The sequence below is a fragment of the Antennarius striatus genome, chromosome 22, assembly GCF_040054535.1.
Source record: "Antennarius striatus isolate MH-2024 chromosome 22, ASM4005453v1, whole genome shotgun sequence".
NCBI classification, from domain to species: domain Eukaryota; kingdom Metazoa; phylum Chordata; class Actinopteri; order Lophiiformes; family Antennariidae; genus Antennarius; species Antennarius striatus.
The window spans coordinates 11,323,084-11,341,100 of NC_090797.1; the positions used below are offsets into that span (position 1 = coordinate 11,323,084).

The 18,017-nt window shown below is 38.9% G+C and overlaps 1 protein-coding gene across 2 annotated transcripts; it reads left to right on the forward strand.

The window, feature by feature from the left end:
* The first annotated feature begins 1,799 nt into the window (after nt 1-1,799).
* zgc:162331 (uncharacterized protein LOC793007 homolog) lies at nt 1,800-17,106 on the forward strand. 2 transcript variants are annotated; one of them, XR_011034199.1, is made up of 7 exons: nt 1,800-1,905; nt 5,510-5,991; nt 13,882-14,073; nt 14,670-14,823; nt 14,923-14,951; nt 15,026-15,108; nt 15,263-15,392. XR_011034199.1 is itself a non-coding variant. In XM_068307283.1 (6 exons), exons 2-6 carry the CDS (start codon nt 5,748-5,750, stop codon nt 15,594-15,596), a joined length of 1,110 nt encoding a protein of 369 aa, XP_068163384.1. In that variant the 5' UTR covers nt 1,800-1,905; nt 5,510-5,747; the 3' UTR covers nt 15,597-17,106. The 2 variants fall into 2 exon arrangements, 1 of the variants encoding a protein (XP_068163384.1); XM_068307283.1 differs by having other exon boundaries at nt 14,923-15,108; nt 15,263-17,106.
* The last annotated feature ends 911 nt before the right edge of the window (nt 17,107-18,017 follow it).

Here is an 18,017-nt window from a genome sequence, read left to right on the forward strand (position 1 = left end):
TGTTTTGGAAATCAGTACAGGAAAAGTATTTTGTATATCTTGCTTCAAGCTATCAATAAGTCTTCACAACATATACCGTGCATAAAGAAGGAAAGCTGAAATAGATCAAAACTCTTCATGCCATCTGTCATCTGAGACTTAATGTTCATATACAACGAAATGAATGAAATTGTGATGTTCTGCTTTTCCATTAAGCATTATGTAGAAATGTGGTGAATTTGTAGTCATGGCAATCCACACGCTTCCGTTTCTAAAACCTGATGAATCCTTCACGTTGTGAAATAGTGTTGTGATTCAGAAACTTAATCGTGATCTCTGAACATATATTCTTTTAACTTTGACACAAATTAACGTGCAAATGTAATTTCTAGGAGCTCAGGTGTATTTAAGGGTCCAGTCTTTGAAAGATTTGAGAATCCACTGGACTTTTTAGCATAGCTATTTGTCCTATTTTCAATCACTTTGTTTTGCTTTAGTCAAAAATGTTTTTCTTTGGTTACTTATGATCTTTTTATGATTTATAGGTTTTTTGATTCATTTTTGAGAGACACTATGTGTCCATTTGCTGTTGCTAATGGAAAAGAAGGATATGTTTCCCTTTGGATTACAGCTTAGCAGAAGACCTGAAATATAAACAGAAAATGTTGAGCCAGATTGCAGAGACCTGTAACCACAGATTAGAAATCATATCCATCCAAAGCGCACGAGACACACAAGCACATAAACACGTGCAAGCATCAACTCACATTCAAGGCTGAGGATCAGATTTAAATCCAGTTGAGTCTGCTGTTCACCAGTGAAAAGTCAATCAGTTCCTACAGAAGCAAGATGATTTCATGAGGCTTTATTTTTATATTTTAAAATATTTATATATTTTTTATATTTATTTGGTTCCAATTTTACTTCATTTTTTGGAAGATAGTGTGAGATCACTCATCTTTTATGACTGTAAGAATAGTTTGCGGAAGATGACTCATTCTGATATCATCATGCCGGTCTTGTCATTGATTTTTCTTTAAATAATATAGACTAATCAATTTCTTACCCCTGTACTTTTTGACTTTATCTGCCGTGTAGATTATGCGGAAGATCAGTCAAGCTACAGGGGGGTATGAAGTCTTGTAGCCTCAAAAACCTGTTACTAAATGTTTCATATGCCTGTTTTTTTTTCTCATCTGCCTCCCAAATTAACGGCAAAGCTGCAGGGAGTCTTCCAAAGCTCAGATTTTAGCTTAAATTCTCTGTGCATAGTTTTACAAGCAGTACTTTGGACTTGAGGATTGAGCGATAATCTGCACGTGTGGAAACCAAAGAACATCAGAAGCTGGCATGTTTTTGGTTCCATGTTTTTCTTTCCATGTTTGTCTTCTTCTGATACTGCAGCTATTCTGATGGCCCAGTTTATTCATGGAAACCAGTAAATTATTGTGTCTTTCATGATGGAGGAGTGATGTTTTTAGGCTACACCCCAACATACAAACAATTATATATAAGGTACATTTTTCTTTTCATTAAAATCTTGCATAAAGTCTTAAAAGGCACCTAACAGTCAGTCCAGCAGTGGTTTCTTGTGAAGGATTATTTAGCAGCTGCTTCAGGGATTTGAACTGGCCACCATCCACTCCTGATCCCCTTCCTCTTGTCTGACCCCTGTTTCACCTCTCTGGGGTCAGATGTGGTTGGTCACAGCAGGAGTCAAAACACTTTACAGACGAATCCAATCTGCAAAGATCCTTCAGTCTACAGTATCCTCCTGTGCTACACTAAGACCGTAAGAGTTATTTACAGTTGGGAGGATCATGCGGTGCCTGTGAGAGTAGCGTTATACAGTATGTAGTGCTGATAATGAGGAAACTCAGTCTGGGAGCAGACACATCCAGAAAGAGGCAATGGAGCCCATTAGAAGTGAGTAAACGATCATCCTTAAAAATAAAATACATCTTGATTTTGTGACCTTTTCTGCACCGGAATGAGATTCGAAAATGAACGTAACATTAACCACGTGATGTCCTAGAATTATTACTTTAAAGGAAAACAGCTTATACATATATAAAAAATGACATCATTGTGATGGTTTGCAGTTTGACGCCGTACAAACAAAGCTGCCGTGGTCCACTTTTATTATCACGATACATGCTTCCGCTTGATGACATCATATTTCTGCTTGTTGTCGTTCTTCTTCCTGTAAAGACTAACTGCCAACTACAAGAAGGTATAGATAAATTGTAAGTGAAATAAAAATATGCTACAAAATGCTGGAGTCTCTTTGAAAAAAACATGATCAGAATTAGAGCTGCAGATAATCCTGTTTCACCTGATCAGCTGTTAGCAGAGTGCAGCCTCATTATCCACTTTCTTCACTGGAATTTCTCCAGATCTCCATCATTTGATCTGTAGCTCCAGATTACATGAACCTCAATGAGAAGATCTGTGTTTGTCTTTCATTAACCTCTTGTTAGAAGAAGGTTCCTGTGTCATGTGTGACCCCACGCTTCCAAATTTAGCAGAGATTACTGGCATTACATACTATGAATAAACACGTGTAGAAACGTTTCTCAACTAAATCCGGTATAAGAACAAATCTCTATCTCTATCTCTCTCTATGAGGTGATGAAGGGATGAGGGGATGAGGGGATATGGTGATGAGGTTGACAGATTGCTGCCACCTCTGTGTGTGATCCTGTGTGAACAGACTAATGTTTAATGCTCATCAAAGATAAGTCCATGTAGCTCTCTGGGTTTAGAACCCGTGGAAACAGAATCACCTTTTGTCTCCTCTGCCAGGCTACTCAGATCAGAAGTGAATTTTAATAAATACATATTAATAAATAAATAAATAAATAACAATAAATATTAATATGATCTTTTTTAGATTTATATGGTCAAACTAACTTGTCATATCACTACTGTATACAAACAATGGAGCAATCCTTTCCTGGGTAGGTAAGGGTTAACTATGACTATTGTTATCCATCCATCTGTAACAAAGAGTATCCAAGGTAACCACGGTAACGTCAAAATTATTAACTAGCTAGCAGACTGAAGAGAGACTGTAGAGGTTGTTCCTCTGCCACCTATTGGTCAAAAATTAATTAACATTTTGAGTTTAGAAATATATAATGGGTAAATTTTGCTAAACCCATGAAATATATGATCAATAATTAGTTTTTCATCTTGAACTCTCTCATTAAATATGCTCTGTTTTTCTTCACAAAATAAAAAAATTAAAGCCTCAGTTTCACACCACACTTTTAGCAAATAACTGATATGTATGTGTGTTTCATCCCTTATCCATATCAGCCCGTCTGCTTCCTTAATCCTCATAAAGCTTCTCATCAGTCCCACCCACTGGAACTGCATTGTGTTGTTAGTATGCCAACACTCAGGCATGTAAACACTAATGAACTAACCAAGTTTGTATGATTTTACTTTTAAAAAAAAAAAAATCACTAAAGTGGCTGCTCATTGACAATCTCTCTCCGTAGTCTTTCATAATTAATGTGTTTATGATTTATTAATGAGAAAAAAGGCTGCAAGTAACATATTAAGAACACTATATATTATTGATTAAATGCCATAAAGCAAATACTGGTAAGATTTAAGATACGTTACTTAAACCTAGTGGGAAACTATTTTTAATCTCAAAATTTTAAACACATATTCAGGCCAGAGTGCACATACAAAGGGCCTGTAAACGTGCAAATAATGGAGAGACGCTGGGGTAAAGAGCAGCATCATGGCAACGCCCTGGAGGCCTTGCCCAAAGGCACCTCAGCAGTGCTCTTATTGATTTTTCAGTGTAAACACTTGCATACGGTCACTTCGAATTAGCTTGAAAGAAAATCTGTGGGCTCCACAAAAAAAAAAAAAAAAAACCTCTGAAAAAAATCTGTCAGTGTTTAACTACAGATCTCATAACAGTGTGAGCTCATGGTGGGGGGGGGGATGTGAAACTTTTGCAAAAAATACTGACTCATGACAGTGTTGTATTTTGCACCAACATTTTCGTGCATAAAATGCATTTGTCAGCATCACCAGTTTGACATCAGATACTACTGTTCAAGCCTCATTTCTGACAAGCTATGTCTAAGTTTACATTAAATCCTTGTTCACTGCAGCAGTAAACTGATGTATTAAAATAGCATCTGGGATCAGATCTTTGAAACCTTCCCTGTGTCCACTTTGGCAAAGCCTGTGGCTATAAATAATGTAGTTTGAGGCAGCAGAGTCCACCGCGTCCCCATTTACTGGCTTAACATTTGTCAGGAGGCTATTTTGTCAGGCTAAAAGTGTAGAATATCTGTTCTCCTCCATTTATCACCAGTATTTTATCTTCACTTTGATTACCCTCCTCCTATAACTCATGTCATCGCTCCACCTGTCCCTCTCATTCTCCAATTGCTTTCCACTTCTTTGTCTTTTCTTGTATCTCTCCATCTTTCTCCTATTTTTGGTACCAGTTGCATCAATTATTCATGTCTTTGCATTAAACTTCTGACTCCAGAGCTATCGGAGTCACTACATCACACCTGAGCATCAACCTGTGACACACAAGGCTCCACGTTAGAATGCCCCATCTAGAACAGTCGTCACATGGAGAACTCCTATGGTGATACTGCACTTTCATTTAGTGGGAGTAAACGCGTGATTTTGCCACAGAACTTAGTGCTCCCCATATATGACCAGTAAAAACATCAGCTGATGGTTGTTTGACATCAGTGATAAAATCATTATATGATCTAATGAAGGGGGGCAAGGGAACATTGTTGTGTCACCACAGCCAATAACATTCAACAGGAAAGAAAAGCGAAGTTTGTGGGGTAGTTGGTTTGTGAAAAAAATCAATCATAATATAATTATGTCCTTTAATGTCCCATACAAGATGTGAGTTTTCACAGTGGCATGATCATCATGAAGAAAGGAGTTTCAGATCAGTTGAAGGATCTGCTGGTGTCCCGGAACAGTCATAAACATTACTGAAATATGAGGTTATTCAGGCATCATGTGTTCATTCTTAGGTTATTCAAACTTCCTATAATTTCTGCAAGGATTTCTGCGCACTGTCAGTTTTTGAGGAAATTAAAGGCTTTTGGGAGTTCCGTATAATGTGGAAAATATTGTATATAAATAACAAATGTGGATGAGTGTGAAAGATCCGTCTGGTAAAAGTCTGTCCGAGGCTACCTTCTACTGTAGGAGGCAAAGAGGGAAAGAGCAGCAACCAGGAATATTAGGATTTAGAAGTGCATGAGTTACAGCTCAGCACAGCTAAACGAATGAGTTACTGTTATGCAAGAGCTCAGTTAGCTCAGCTGGAGATGAGGGGGGGGTGGCATGGGGAGAAAGAGAGAGAGCAGCTGAAGGATGGGGGCAGAGCGACAGAGGGAGGGGAGGGCTGGAGGGAGCAGCAGATTACAGCTGGATCTACAGTAACACACACACACACACACACACACGATCACAGGAACACTCCCTCACACCTTCTCTCACTGTCAATGCTTCTTTGCAGCATCATGCATGGAAACATAGGGGAGGGGGGTGACATCCCCTTGCCGACAGACTGAGGAGACGAGGACAGTCAAGAAGGAAGAAGAAGACTGAAGGAGAAAGGAGAGGAGAGGGAGAAGACGAAACAAACACAGGAGCAAACTTTCCTCTGAAGGATTTTTCTACCTCCATCTGAGACCATGAGGCGCTGAAGCCCTCCTTCTTTCACCTCACAGAGCTCTGCTTCATTACCTGAACCCATGTTTATGAAATCAGGACCAAGTCCTCAAACCACAGGCGGTTTGTGGATGCTGCTGTGGCCCCTGCTGTGTACTGTGGTATTGATCAGAGGCTCCCATCAGAGCACCGCTGCCACATCGCTGCCAGAGGACTGGACCGACACCACCATCCAGCTGCAGCCAGACCTGCAAACCGAAGAGCTGCAGACAGAGGTCCAGACCACCACTGTGGTGGTCACTCAGAGCGCGACCAGCAACTACACAGGTCAGTCCTCAGTCTGTCTGTCCCACCAGCGTCTGGTGCTTTCTGCTGAGGAGCAAAAGTTTTTTCAGCTGCTGACCTGAAGAGAAAAATTTTATGTTTGGTTAATTTGCATCAAACTTTTTCTCAGGTGAAACTGTAGAAAATGACTCGGTAGACGACAAACTGAAAGTCTTTTGGTTTTCATAGGAAGTACTTTATTTACTTTATTATGTTTACACTCACATCCTTATACAGAGAGTTGTACATGCTCACATATACATATGAACCAATAATGTAATAATATTCAGGTTAGGGTTTTTTATTTTTTACGAGGCCAATGATGTAATAAATTATTATGGAAGTAGCCAAAAATCATGACGATATCAGTTCAGAACTTTAATGACTTTATTGGCAAGTTATTTTGTTATAAGCTTTTCACATTACAAAAAGGGAACATTTATTACGTTATCGGTTCTTAATTGCATTATTGCCTTTAACAGCATATAATAAATGAACTCTATGTAATGATTTTGAAGTCTATTGATTGCCTTAACGTCAGTATCTGCTGATTTTGCAGCGGATACTGCATAGATATACAGATGGTTTATCTATGTTGGCTTAGACAACCAGACTTTATGCCCATGTGAGTCAAAAAACCCCAGTTTTTTTCAACTTAAATTGTCCTGGTACACAATTTAATAGCTAAACATCAGCAACAACCTAGGATAATAATATTTCTCCAGTGTTTAAGTATTGTGTTAAGTATAATAAGTATAATTTCTGTATTCTGCCAAAATGACACGCATGCCTTCAAGTCCAGAGGTACATATGTGTGTGTTATGTCTAGTTGTGTGTTCCTGAGTTTGTGTAGGAAGACAGAGGTGTGTGTGTGTGTGTGTGTGTGTGTGCACACAGGCACATGAGCATTCCTAGTGTGTACGTGTGGCAGGTGATGCCATTAAAGACGGTTTGTTCTGTCCAGGTTGGAGCTGCTCAGCCTGAAGCTGCAGCGCCGCTCGCATGACTTCACCTCCACTGGAGCATGAGCTGCTTTTTCTTCTCCGCTCCTGCTGATATCCTCTCTGTTTCTCTGCTCTCTCTATACTTCCCTCTCTCATATTTATGTATACTGACCAACCTCAAGTCTCATTTGTATCTCTATTTCTTCTAATTTGTTAAACCCTTCCTTTGCTTCTTTGTTTTTTCCCGTTTGTCATTTCATCCTTCATTTCCTTCTGCTCTCTCTCTCTCTCTCTCTAAATGATTTCCCGCCACTTCTTCTCACGTCCTCGCCTGCCCTATCTCACTCACGTGTATGCATAAAAAGCCTACAGCAGATGACAAAATGAAAAACTCACGTGCTTAATGCACTCACTACACACAGACACACACACACACACTGGAAAAGAACGTACTCGGCCCAAATTACACCAATCTTCTTAAGGGTTTAGAGAATAAACACAGTTGCTTGTTTCAGAGCTGCAGCTCTGTTTGACACAGCAGGAATAAGAACTTTATACTTTAATAACACACACAAAAGCCTACACAGGTGATCAAAACCGCATGCATGAATCACACCACTGTAGAGGACGTGTTTAAAACAGCTTCCAAAAATTATGTCTCATAGATGCAGGATTTACATCAGTGTAGCCAAAATCTGTGTGTGTGTGTGTGTGTGTGTGTGTGTGTGTGTGTGTGTGTGTGTGTGTGCGTGTGTGTGTGTCCAGATTATAGCAGCGTACTGTATTTATGTTTGAGCTGTTTTCAGCTGATGGAGGATAAAACCAGACACATTTGTGTCTTAACAGAATCTCTCAAGTTGAAAATGGAAGGCTTTTATACGGATGAGACTTCTTAACGTAAAAGTTTGCAAACTGTCTAAACAAATTACGGAATGAAAACTTTCATTTTCAGAAAAGACAGAAACTGAAGATTTGGTTATAGGCAGGATTTTTATAAGATGAGAAATTCAAAATTTGTAATAATTTTAAAGTTGGGGTGGCTTCATAGCTGTCTGTCATTTCGGCTGCCAAAAAAATGTATATATGGCTAGTTGTTCACAGTACAGAGCCATCTTGTTCAATGTGACACAGAAAAATGTCATTTCTTTGTTTTTTGTGTTCATTTTCAATCATTCTTTTAGTTGAGTACAACATTTATACTTCATCAAGGTGCATCTTGCGCTGTTAAATCTTAACATTCACGTCTTTCAAGCTGCATTCACTACAGCCCTGTACATTTAATTTTGTTCATTGCGTGCATGGAACATTATATTCATCACAGATAACGCAAGATCAACAGAGCAGTAAAGACAGATTGGAAACAACTGTAATACATTTATAAAATGAAGAAATTCACTGTTATAGGAAAAAAAATGTTTCTAAAGCTCACAAAAGAAAATCAGCTTTTAGCTGAAGGTGAACAACTGTAAAAGATTAAATGGTTGAGAGTAAATGGTTGTGTTAATCTCCAAATGGAGCCTATCAGTTACTCAGCAGGTAATCAGTCTTTTAATCTGACCAAATAGGAGTCTGCAGAATATTTAATCCACTCTGAGGGATTTTTAAAAAAACAGATTTTCTATCTAATAACGTCCAATTTACGGACTTTTTTTAATGTTTGGTTCTATCAGATCTACATTCTTGAACAAAAACAAAATGCACCTCACAATTACGGTCCAATAAGCTACTTGCTCTTCGTTCTGGGTCTCTTTAGATACTGTCACACAAATACTAAACGCTAATGTAAAGTCCTACAATTTAATCTGATTAACTCACAAGCAAATCCAATTACCTTTGTCTATTCCAAACTATTTCAAGCGCAAGAAATCCTGTCATTGACATGTCGACACCAAGGAATACAATTATCAATAGCAGGTACCTCTGTGTATTTAAATTTTTTGTTCTTTTTCTGGTAGCATATAAATCATGGTAGAAAAATACTTTCACATTTACAGTATTTTCCATTAGCATTAGCACAGCAAACCAATGAATTACTTGTGTAATTGACAGCAGAATGAGAAATAGCTTTTCCTGTTGTGAAGAAGAAGTTAGTAAAATACAGGGAATATCTGGAAGGACCAAATACCCATGATGCACAGGAGTAATTTCTTTTGGGACATAATAGCATCCATGCTTACACACATGGAGTACATGGGGTGTTTCCATCATCGAAACACACTCATCACTCCGGAGCCCTACAGCCTGGCCGAGCTTCAGACAAAGAGTTTCTGTATTTTCCCTGTCAAACCAGTATGCACTGCTGGCAGTGACTCAACTCCATTATTACCTTCCCAGGGCTTAAACCAGCACTACTAGCTGAACAAAGTCACTGAAGGGGAGTCTCAGTCAAGCGTTCTCTCTCCCCTGACTGATGGAAGCTGGATGGAAACTAAAGGGCAGAAGGAATGAATGGGAAGAGGCAGTGGAGGAAAAAAACTCATCCAAGTTGTTTTTTAAAAGATCTCATTAAAATTAAGGCCATGGTCCATTTCATTAAATAAGGAAGGGAATAACAATAGAGGCAATGACAGTGATACAGTAGGAGACAGAACTGGGTTGACTAGAAGTTCAGCTCTCCTGCTTTACTCTGTATCCCTTGACTTTTTATCTGCACCACATTCTCACTTTGGAAAATGCTCAAGGTAAATGTAAATAACACTATAATAACATGCAAAAAGCAATGACTGCCTTTTGGTATGACACAAAATAATATGACATATCATTCATACATCCTTTGTAAAAAAATGTCTTTTATTTTGTTTTACATACATTTTCACTCCTCACATCGTGATGTTACCTCCATGTAGAAACGTAGTTGTTCTTAACATAGTTCTTACTGATATGTACAACATTTTCTGCACTATAAGACTCACTGGATTATAAGGTGCACCTTCAATGAATGGCCTATTTTAACACTTTTTTCATATATAAGGTGCACTGGATTATAAGGTTGTTTTTGAGAAAATTAAAGGCTTTTAGGTGCGCCTTATAGTGCAGAAAATACTGTATTCCAAACACTGCTTAATTGCTCTAAAATAATCACATTTGTTTAACTCTTCATTTTAGCTATAATGCCAAAATAGACAACAGTGCTGCTAATTCCTCTGAAAAAACAACAACATTACTTTTAATATGGATTTTTGTAAAAAGCTTACAAGAAGTGGACTTTAGTGGACTTTAACATCTCTTGTCTCTTCTTCATGTAACTTTGATGATGGCTTTCAGCTGATGACAGCTGAGTCATGTTTGTTAGAGTCAATACTAAAGTGTTTCTATGGTGTATATTAACTTGAAGGTAAAGCAAATGCTACTGAATGCTAAGGGTTTTGTGCTGACTGTGGTTAACCTTCTGACATGACAGTGAGATTATTGAGATCTGAAGCTCAAACTGAGCCCTGCTCTTTTTAACTGGCCGGATTATCTTCTGTGAAATCCAGCCAAAGCTCTCAGTTCAAAACAAAAAATTCCATTTCCAGCATTTTTTTACATCTCAATAGAATAAAGTGTCAACCAAAAAAAAACAAACAACAACTTCAAAAATGGGACAATACACTTCACTCACACGGATAACATAAGACTGAGGCAAACTCACATGCATCAATATGAGAATACACAAGCAGAGTGAGGGCCGGAGCCAGGGGGATTAGGTAATCTGTTGTCATACCACGCATCGGTGCTACAGAAATAGATACAGTGAAGGAGAGGACAGAGAGGATTCATGTGTGTTTTCAGGGCAGGTCACATGACCTGGAGCAGCTGGAGCAAAGAGAGAAGAGAACACTCCAGAGAACCACAATCACACAAGAACACGAGAATCAACCAAATTAAAATAAGACTGTCAGCCGAGACTGTCATCTCTCATTAACCTCAGCTCAGACTTTTATAGTCTGGTAAAGTCTGATTTAGATGAAACCTTCTTTAAACTACTCTGTTTGTTAGTCGTTGTGGTGAACTCACAGGTAATTTACCTCTGACTATGTTGTTCTTTCATTTGTATACAAAGTTTAAAGGATAGTCCATGTAGTGCTGTGGAACTTTGTGGAGTCAAATTCTTCAGATTAAGACTACTTTTTAGTGGACTCAGACTTGTAGGATTAGGCATCATTGATGTAGGACATGGATTCATTTAAGCAGTATGGGGGTCCTTTTCTTGTGTGTTTGTACATTTAATGCACATAACCTAATATTTATGTGATTACAAGCTATTTTATTCTAGATTGTCCCTGACAGAGACAAAAAGGAAGGATTTAAGAGTGTGGATGTTTGGATGGCCATGTTGGGTTGCCAGGTTTGATGACCCAGTGGTGTATAGCCCCCCCACTGGCAGCTGATTGACACCCCACAGTCTCCACAATGAGGGAAACGCTTTGTGAATGGAACTGAACCAATATGAAAGTGCAAATAGAGAAGAAAATCAACAATACACCAAAACCAACACACATTTTTCAATCTTTTCAGCATTAATTCTTTTTTTATTGATGCAGTGCCACTCAGGGGGTGTTCTGTTTCTCTCCACACTAGCATTATTGTTCCTCTTCTGTGCTTACTACAGCATGTTGACTCAGAGGGAGTTGGGTGTTACTTCAGTTCTCAGGGTTTTTTTTTAAGGATGGGCAATGACTTTCCCGCTGTGGCATGGCAACAGCCTACAAAAAACACCTCAGCTAGAATGTTCAAACACAGACTGTCACGTCATATATTAAATATTTTATTTGCCTTGATCGAGGTAAAGACTTTTTTTCTTTGGCAGGAATGCATTTGTCGTTTTGTAATTGTGTGGGTGTATGTGTCTTTGCACGTACATGGGCATTGTTGGGAGTCTTGGGGGTCTCACAACAGAAAGTGTACAATAGAACCTTGAGATACGAGTTTATTTTGTTCTATAACTGGGCTCATCAAACAAGTCAAACAAATTTTCCCCCTTTAAAATAACTAAAATATTTTGTAAATTATGAAAAAAACATATTTTTATCAACCAATAGACATGTGGACTTTACCTGGTCATAAAAAAATTATATATAATTTATGTAAACAATGATCAAGCATGAAAAGAAAAGCAAAAGTCGCAAGAACACACGAGCTACGTCTTTACTCCACGAAAGAGAACGAGATCCGGTCTCACTGATGTTGTATCCATCAGCCAACACGCGGTAAAGAACGAGATCCGGTCTCACTGATGTTGTATCCATCCGCCAACACGTGGTAAAGAACGAGATCCGGTCTCACTGATGTTGTATCCATCCGCCAACACGCGGTAAAGAACGAGATCCGGTCTCACTGATGTTGTATCCATCCGCCAACACGTGGTAAAGAACAGGATTCGGTCTCTCTTTCAGTTTTACAGAAGACTTCAAAATTGTCAAGAATTTATGAAGCAGAATGAGGAAAAATTGTCTCATTCACATGAAAGTTGAGTCACAGCAAGAAGGTCATGGGTTCGAATCCTCCTGGGACTTTTCTGTGTGGAGTTTTTATGTTTTGCATATGTTTCATAAATGTTTGGAATGAAATGGAGCTTTTAGACCTTTTTTTTTTTAAGTGTGAATCAGAAGGTAGCTTGGAAGAACAGAATGGTCTTTAGTCTTGTGTGTGTGTGTGTGTGTGTGTGTGTGTGTGTGTGTGTGTGTGTGTGTGTGTGTGTGTGTGTGTGTGTGTGTGTGTGTGTGTGTGTGTGTGTGTGTGTGTGTGTGTGTGTGTGTGTGTGTGTGTGTGTGTGATTGTGTGTGTGGATGCTGTCATCATCACACAGGATCACGGGATCCTCTCCTCTTCTGTGTGCTGCTGCAGAAATCCTCCCATCTGTCGAACCTAATCAGCAGAGAGCAGCTTGCATGTTCACGGGGTCTTACAGTGGGAGGAGTGCTCTCTTTCTCAACACACACACATACACACACATACACACACGTACACACACACACACACACAGAGCGCTAATCCTGACACAGCAGAGCTACATCATATTAGTAAACCTAACACGGTGCTTAAGCATTTTATGTTCTAAGCAGGAGCTCCTTAATAAAAGTTTGATTTAAATTAAAAAAAGTGAACTCAGTGACCATTCTAAACTCAGGGGCCCCAAGCACAGAAGCCCCTTGATGCCTTGATTTTCTTCTTGTAGGAAGCCATTGTTATCCAGCTAGTAGGCAATCCTTTTATATGACAATTATTTAACACAAAAACTAAAAACCTTTTATTGATTTTTGGCCATTGGTTCACATGGGAATGTCATTACCAGGGAATTAAACTGCAAACTGTTGAGAGCAGCTTGTTTTTGTGGATGTTATTGTATCAGGTTATTGTAAAAGTCAATACAATCTTAACATAGAAGGCTTCAAAAACAAAGAAAAAACGTGATAGACATAACTCAATTACAGATGGTAGTAGGAGTAACTAAAGTAAAAGGGTCAGAAAAGTAATTATTATCTATGAGTCCACTGCACCTATACTGTGGCCATTGTCCAATAGTGCGTTCTGTTTCTCTAGATCACTGTTTCCATCTATCCAATATAGTTTATAATCACAGGCATTCAGGCACAGACACAGAACAGTATTACAAGAAAATGATCATCATTGTGGAAAATTTCCTAATGCATTCTCACGCTGAGATAGATAATGGGTCATCAGAATAAATGATGATGAATCACACTGCATTATGGGTCACAGATCTAAGAAAAGCAGCATCATCAATGTTAAAAAATGTGTGATTGTTGAGAATCTTCATATTTACACAATGCTCTTCATATTTTCTGCATATACATGAGTAAATCATTCTAATTATACAATTTTATAAATGATAATCATTGTGACAGACCTCTGATAAACAGTTACTAGAGGATTTTGACTCTGCCAGGTTGCAGAGGTACTTACTCTCAATGAATTCAACCCTCTTTCTTGTCGTCTCTTCTCTCAGGTCTGTCTTGCATCCCTGTCCTGCCACCACGACGAGGCTCCTTCTATGTGGAGACGGGTACCGGTGTATCAATAGGCAGCGTTTTGTCCTTCTGGTGTAGGGACGGGTACCAGCTGGTCGGCAATGAAAAAATCTACTGCAAAGTCAAGAATGGAAAACCACAATGGAGCAACTACCTACCTGTTTGTGAAGGTACTGAGAGGATCCTGGAAGATTTATTCATAAAAGTGAATTTATATGTAGTTAGTCTATTCCTCTCCTAAATGAAAAATCGTCTTAAAGCCCTACTTTAGTCGAATCAATCATGTTTGTTCAGCACATCAGACAGAACGCCTTTTGTGACATTTTTTGTTATGGGTCTTCTTATTAAAAATCTTAATTTAAATTTCGGGGTACTATAGACACATGAGACTGTAGGTGTAGCGTGCAGGTGAAGCCTCAATGTTGAACGTTCTTCAAGCTCAGGGAATATTTTAAATCTTTCCTCTGAATATTTAGACAGATTGTGTGAGATGAACCTTTTTGTGGCTGTAAATGGGACCTTTACTGTATTAAAAATGCAAATATAGATCACAGGAAAAAGTTTTAAAAAAAATTACACTAATGGTTGCTGTTGAGAATTTTAAGATTACCTTTCCTGAAACATTTGCAGATTTAGAGCATCGTTTTTGTCACTTGTAATGCATAATGTGCTGTTGGGTCAGAACTTTTGCATATTCTACCTGTCAGAATATAAAGGACCTGTTGATAAAATAAATATTGATAAACGCAATTCATTCCCTCCACAGCGATCCCTAGACCTGAGGATCGTGGTCTCAGAGTGGCCGTGTTGGCCTCAGTGGTGAGTGGCATCGTCATCCTCGCCATGTCCCTGTCCTTCCTCATCTGCTGTCTGCAGGAACGATCCAGTCGGGACCGAACCAAGAAGGAAGGACGGAGCAGGTAGGACTGGAGATAACAGGTGCAAACATGATGGAACACATCAGCCTCACCACCACCACCCCTGTTATTCCCTGCTCTATAAGGCTGTTTCCCTCTCAGGCGCAGAGACAAGCGCTCCGCCCGTCGCGGTGAGTGTTGGCTGGAGAGAGAAGAAGGTCAATGGGAATCTTACCCTCCTCCTAAAATCTTCCATCTCTCCCAGAGGATGAATCCCCGACTGGCTCCTGATAGCCCCCTCTACCTGACAGGAGGACTCAGTGGATATGAAAACAGAGGATACCAGAGGTAACCATTTCCTTTTTACTCGAAGAGCAAAATGGCTGTGCTAAAAACTAGAGATACAAAATGATGCCATTTTTTTCAGCTGGTGCTGATAATCAATAATCACCTACTTTAGCCCAACGATACACTAAATCACTTTCTGTGTTTCTCCTCACAGGAGTCAGGAGAGTTTGCTGAAGCCCTCCATGCCTGGAATCTACCGCTCTGATTCTCAACTTTACCCACACGTTGTCTTGCAGAGGGTCCCGACCCCAACAGCGCCTTCTGCCCCTTCTGCTCCATCTGCTCCCCTTTACCTCCACCTCCCATCATCCTCTACTGCCACCACACCTATCCACACAACTGCACCCAGCCAGCCTCACATCATGACCCAGTATCCCACCCCGACGTACCCCCCTAATCCCAACACAGCTGTACCTACCTATCCCATCGCGACGCCGGCACCTATCTACCCTAACCCTAACCCAACACCTCAAAGACCGTGGCAGTAGCAACCTCTTCTGCTGTCCGTGCTTCAAAGCAGACATGATAGTGCAAAAATGGATTTTCTGAAGGTATAGAACGCCATCTCTTACTGCATGCTCGCTGAACATTTCCTGCAAAGTGACTCTTCAGGAGCAGGTGATTCTTCCTGATCTGCTGCTGCTGCAGCCTCCGGAGGGAGAGATTTTAGAGTCTTGCTTTCTTTCAGCCATCAGAAACTAGTTGGTCAACAAGGGAACATGTTGAACACGTGCAGCGAAGGTGCACAGAGGACTATGGCTATAGCCGCCACTGCTTAGGTAGCTCAAATCTCTGCACTGTCGATTGTTTTTATTACCTAACTGTACATGAAAGGATCCTATCAGACTTTCTGTTGTCCATACAGTAGAATCAACTGGAACTTAAGATTCCTAAAACTCACATGTGATACGAAAACGTTAAAGTTATTGGACTATTTCCAACTATGCTGATTCACTGTTTGGGAAAATAGAGGATAATGACCATGATGATGATGATGATGATGATGACGATGATCATTTCTGGGTAGCAAGCACATTGTGACTGAAATGCCACTTTTGTTGCACCTACTGAGTAGAATCACTTTTGTGTTTATATGTTATATGGATTTAATTTGACGGGTTGTTTTTTTGTTTTTTTGTTTTTTGCTCCAGTCAGCAGTTTGAGTGAGTTTATATCCCTGACAAAATTTACATCACTAAATACTATGAAATACTAATCCATAATAAGTGTTAATAATTATCACTAAATCTTCTAAATACGAGTGTACGTATGGTTTTCTTTTTCAGGAACAAAATGGTCGTCTGCACACATGGATCAGCCTATGGCTGCTTTATTGTTTTTAATGGAAACTACAAAATCACTGATTTGTTAACTTTGATGAGATACTGAAGACCTCCTGAAAGACATGGATCTATAAACTCATGTTCACTTGAATTCTATTAACATGCTTCAAATTATGGATCGTATCCTAAATTTGATTATTTTAAACTTATTCCCTCGGTCTGTGTACAGACGTGTGTTATCAGAAATGTTGTCCAAGACACCTTTAATGTTGGTTGTTACAGACGAGCTTTGACTGTCTCTGTGGTCTTAAGCATTAACCATATGCACTGACAAATCTGCACTTGACATTGTTTTTGAAGGTTGGATATTAATGGCTTATTTTACTGGCCTAATATTTCTCTTAAAGTCATTACTCAACTATCTGTTGTATAATAAAATGTGAATAAAGAGACTTGCTTAGGTGAACATTTAATGACATTGGCTTTCAATGTGTGCTGTTCTGATAGAAGAGAGGAAGAGAATAACAGATGGAGGAGGAAATGAGGAGGAAGATCCAATTTATCATTATGTCATGACATTTGAAAAGGAGGAGAAAACCTCACTCTTCATCAATATTCATTTATTCTTAGCAATGGTGGTCAAACACAAATACAACTGATGCAATTCTGACTGGGAGATGCGGTTTGCAAATTTACATGATGGTTGGATCCTGGATTAAAGGGTTCTGGATTACAAAACCTGGACTTGAATCTGAATTCATAAAGTTTGTTGTGTTCACACATCACTGAGAAAAAAAACAGGTTTTTTCCACATTAAGATAGAAAATCTGAATTCAGTCATTTCAGCCTTGTAATTAAAATAAAGCCTGCCATGGTTTTCTACAAAATTGTAATAAATCTGGAGGATCTGACGGAAAATAGTTTATTTTGTGCATAAAATAGTCTTAAATGCTACATCACATTATGAAAAAAGGGGGAGAAAACAAAAAAAATGGAGGACATTGTAAGAGCTCAAGGATTTTATATCCTCCGATTAAATAATAAAGAGCTGTTTTCTTTATACCTTAACTCCAATTACAAGTTACCACACATACAATGTGTATGCAGACAGTAAAATCCAGTGTGTATGACTGTGTACCAAGTAAATAATATGAAATAATAAGGACTACAAGAGAACAGGCTACCTTTACACGTTCAGGGCTCATAAATTATAACCAAACTCATCTTTTTTTTAAAAATGATACCAGGATAAAGGTAAATGCTGACAACCAGCGTCCTCAACAGGATTTGTTTAGATGAGACTTCAACTTCATGTTTTACCACCTGAGAACATCCGACAGTATAAGGATGTCAAATTCCAGATATATTACCGATATTTAGAACTGATATCTAATAAGTTTCATGGAAAAGATTTTATTCGTACAAATACAAAAACAGTTGTAAAACCATCAACCTCTTGGATGAGGTAATCGCTATGTGGTTAAATTTCAAATGTCAAGTTTCTGAGAAGTTAGCCTCAATGTTGTTTATCACTAAATGTCTTGTCTAAATGAATGACCAGAAAACAATCTAGGACTCTTCTGTGAAGCTTCATTGTGGTCACCTCCTTCTGGAGTGTCTCCTCAT

Bases quoted from the DNA above. Each gene is read 5' to 3' on its own strand.
- zgc:162331 (XM_068307283.1), top strand. From the start codon at position 5,748: ATGTTTATGAAATCAGGACCAAGTCCTCAAACCACAGGCGGTTTGTGG. The intron at 14,074-14,669 runs GTACTGAGAGGA...TTCCCTCCACAG, and splicing joins CTACCTACCTGTTTGTGAAG to CGATCCCTAGACCTGAGGAT. The intron at 14,824-14,922 runs GTAGGACTGGAG...TTTCCCTCTCAG, and splicing joins AAGAAGGAAGGACGGAGCAG to GCGCAGAGACAAGCGCTCCG.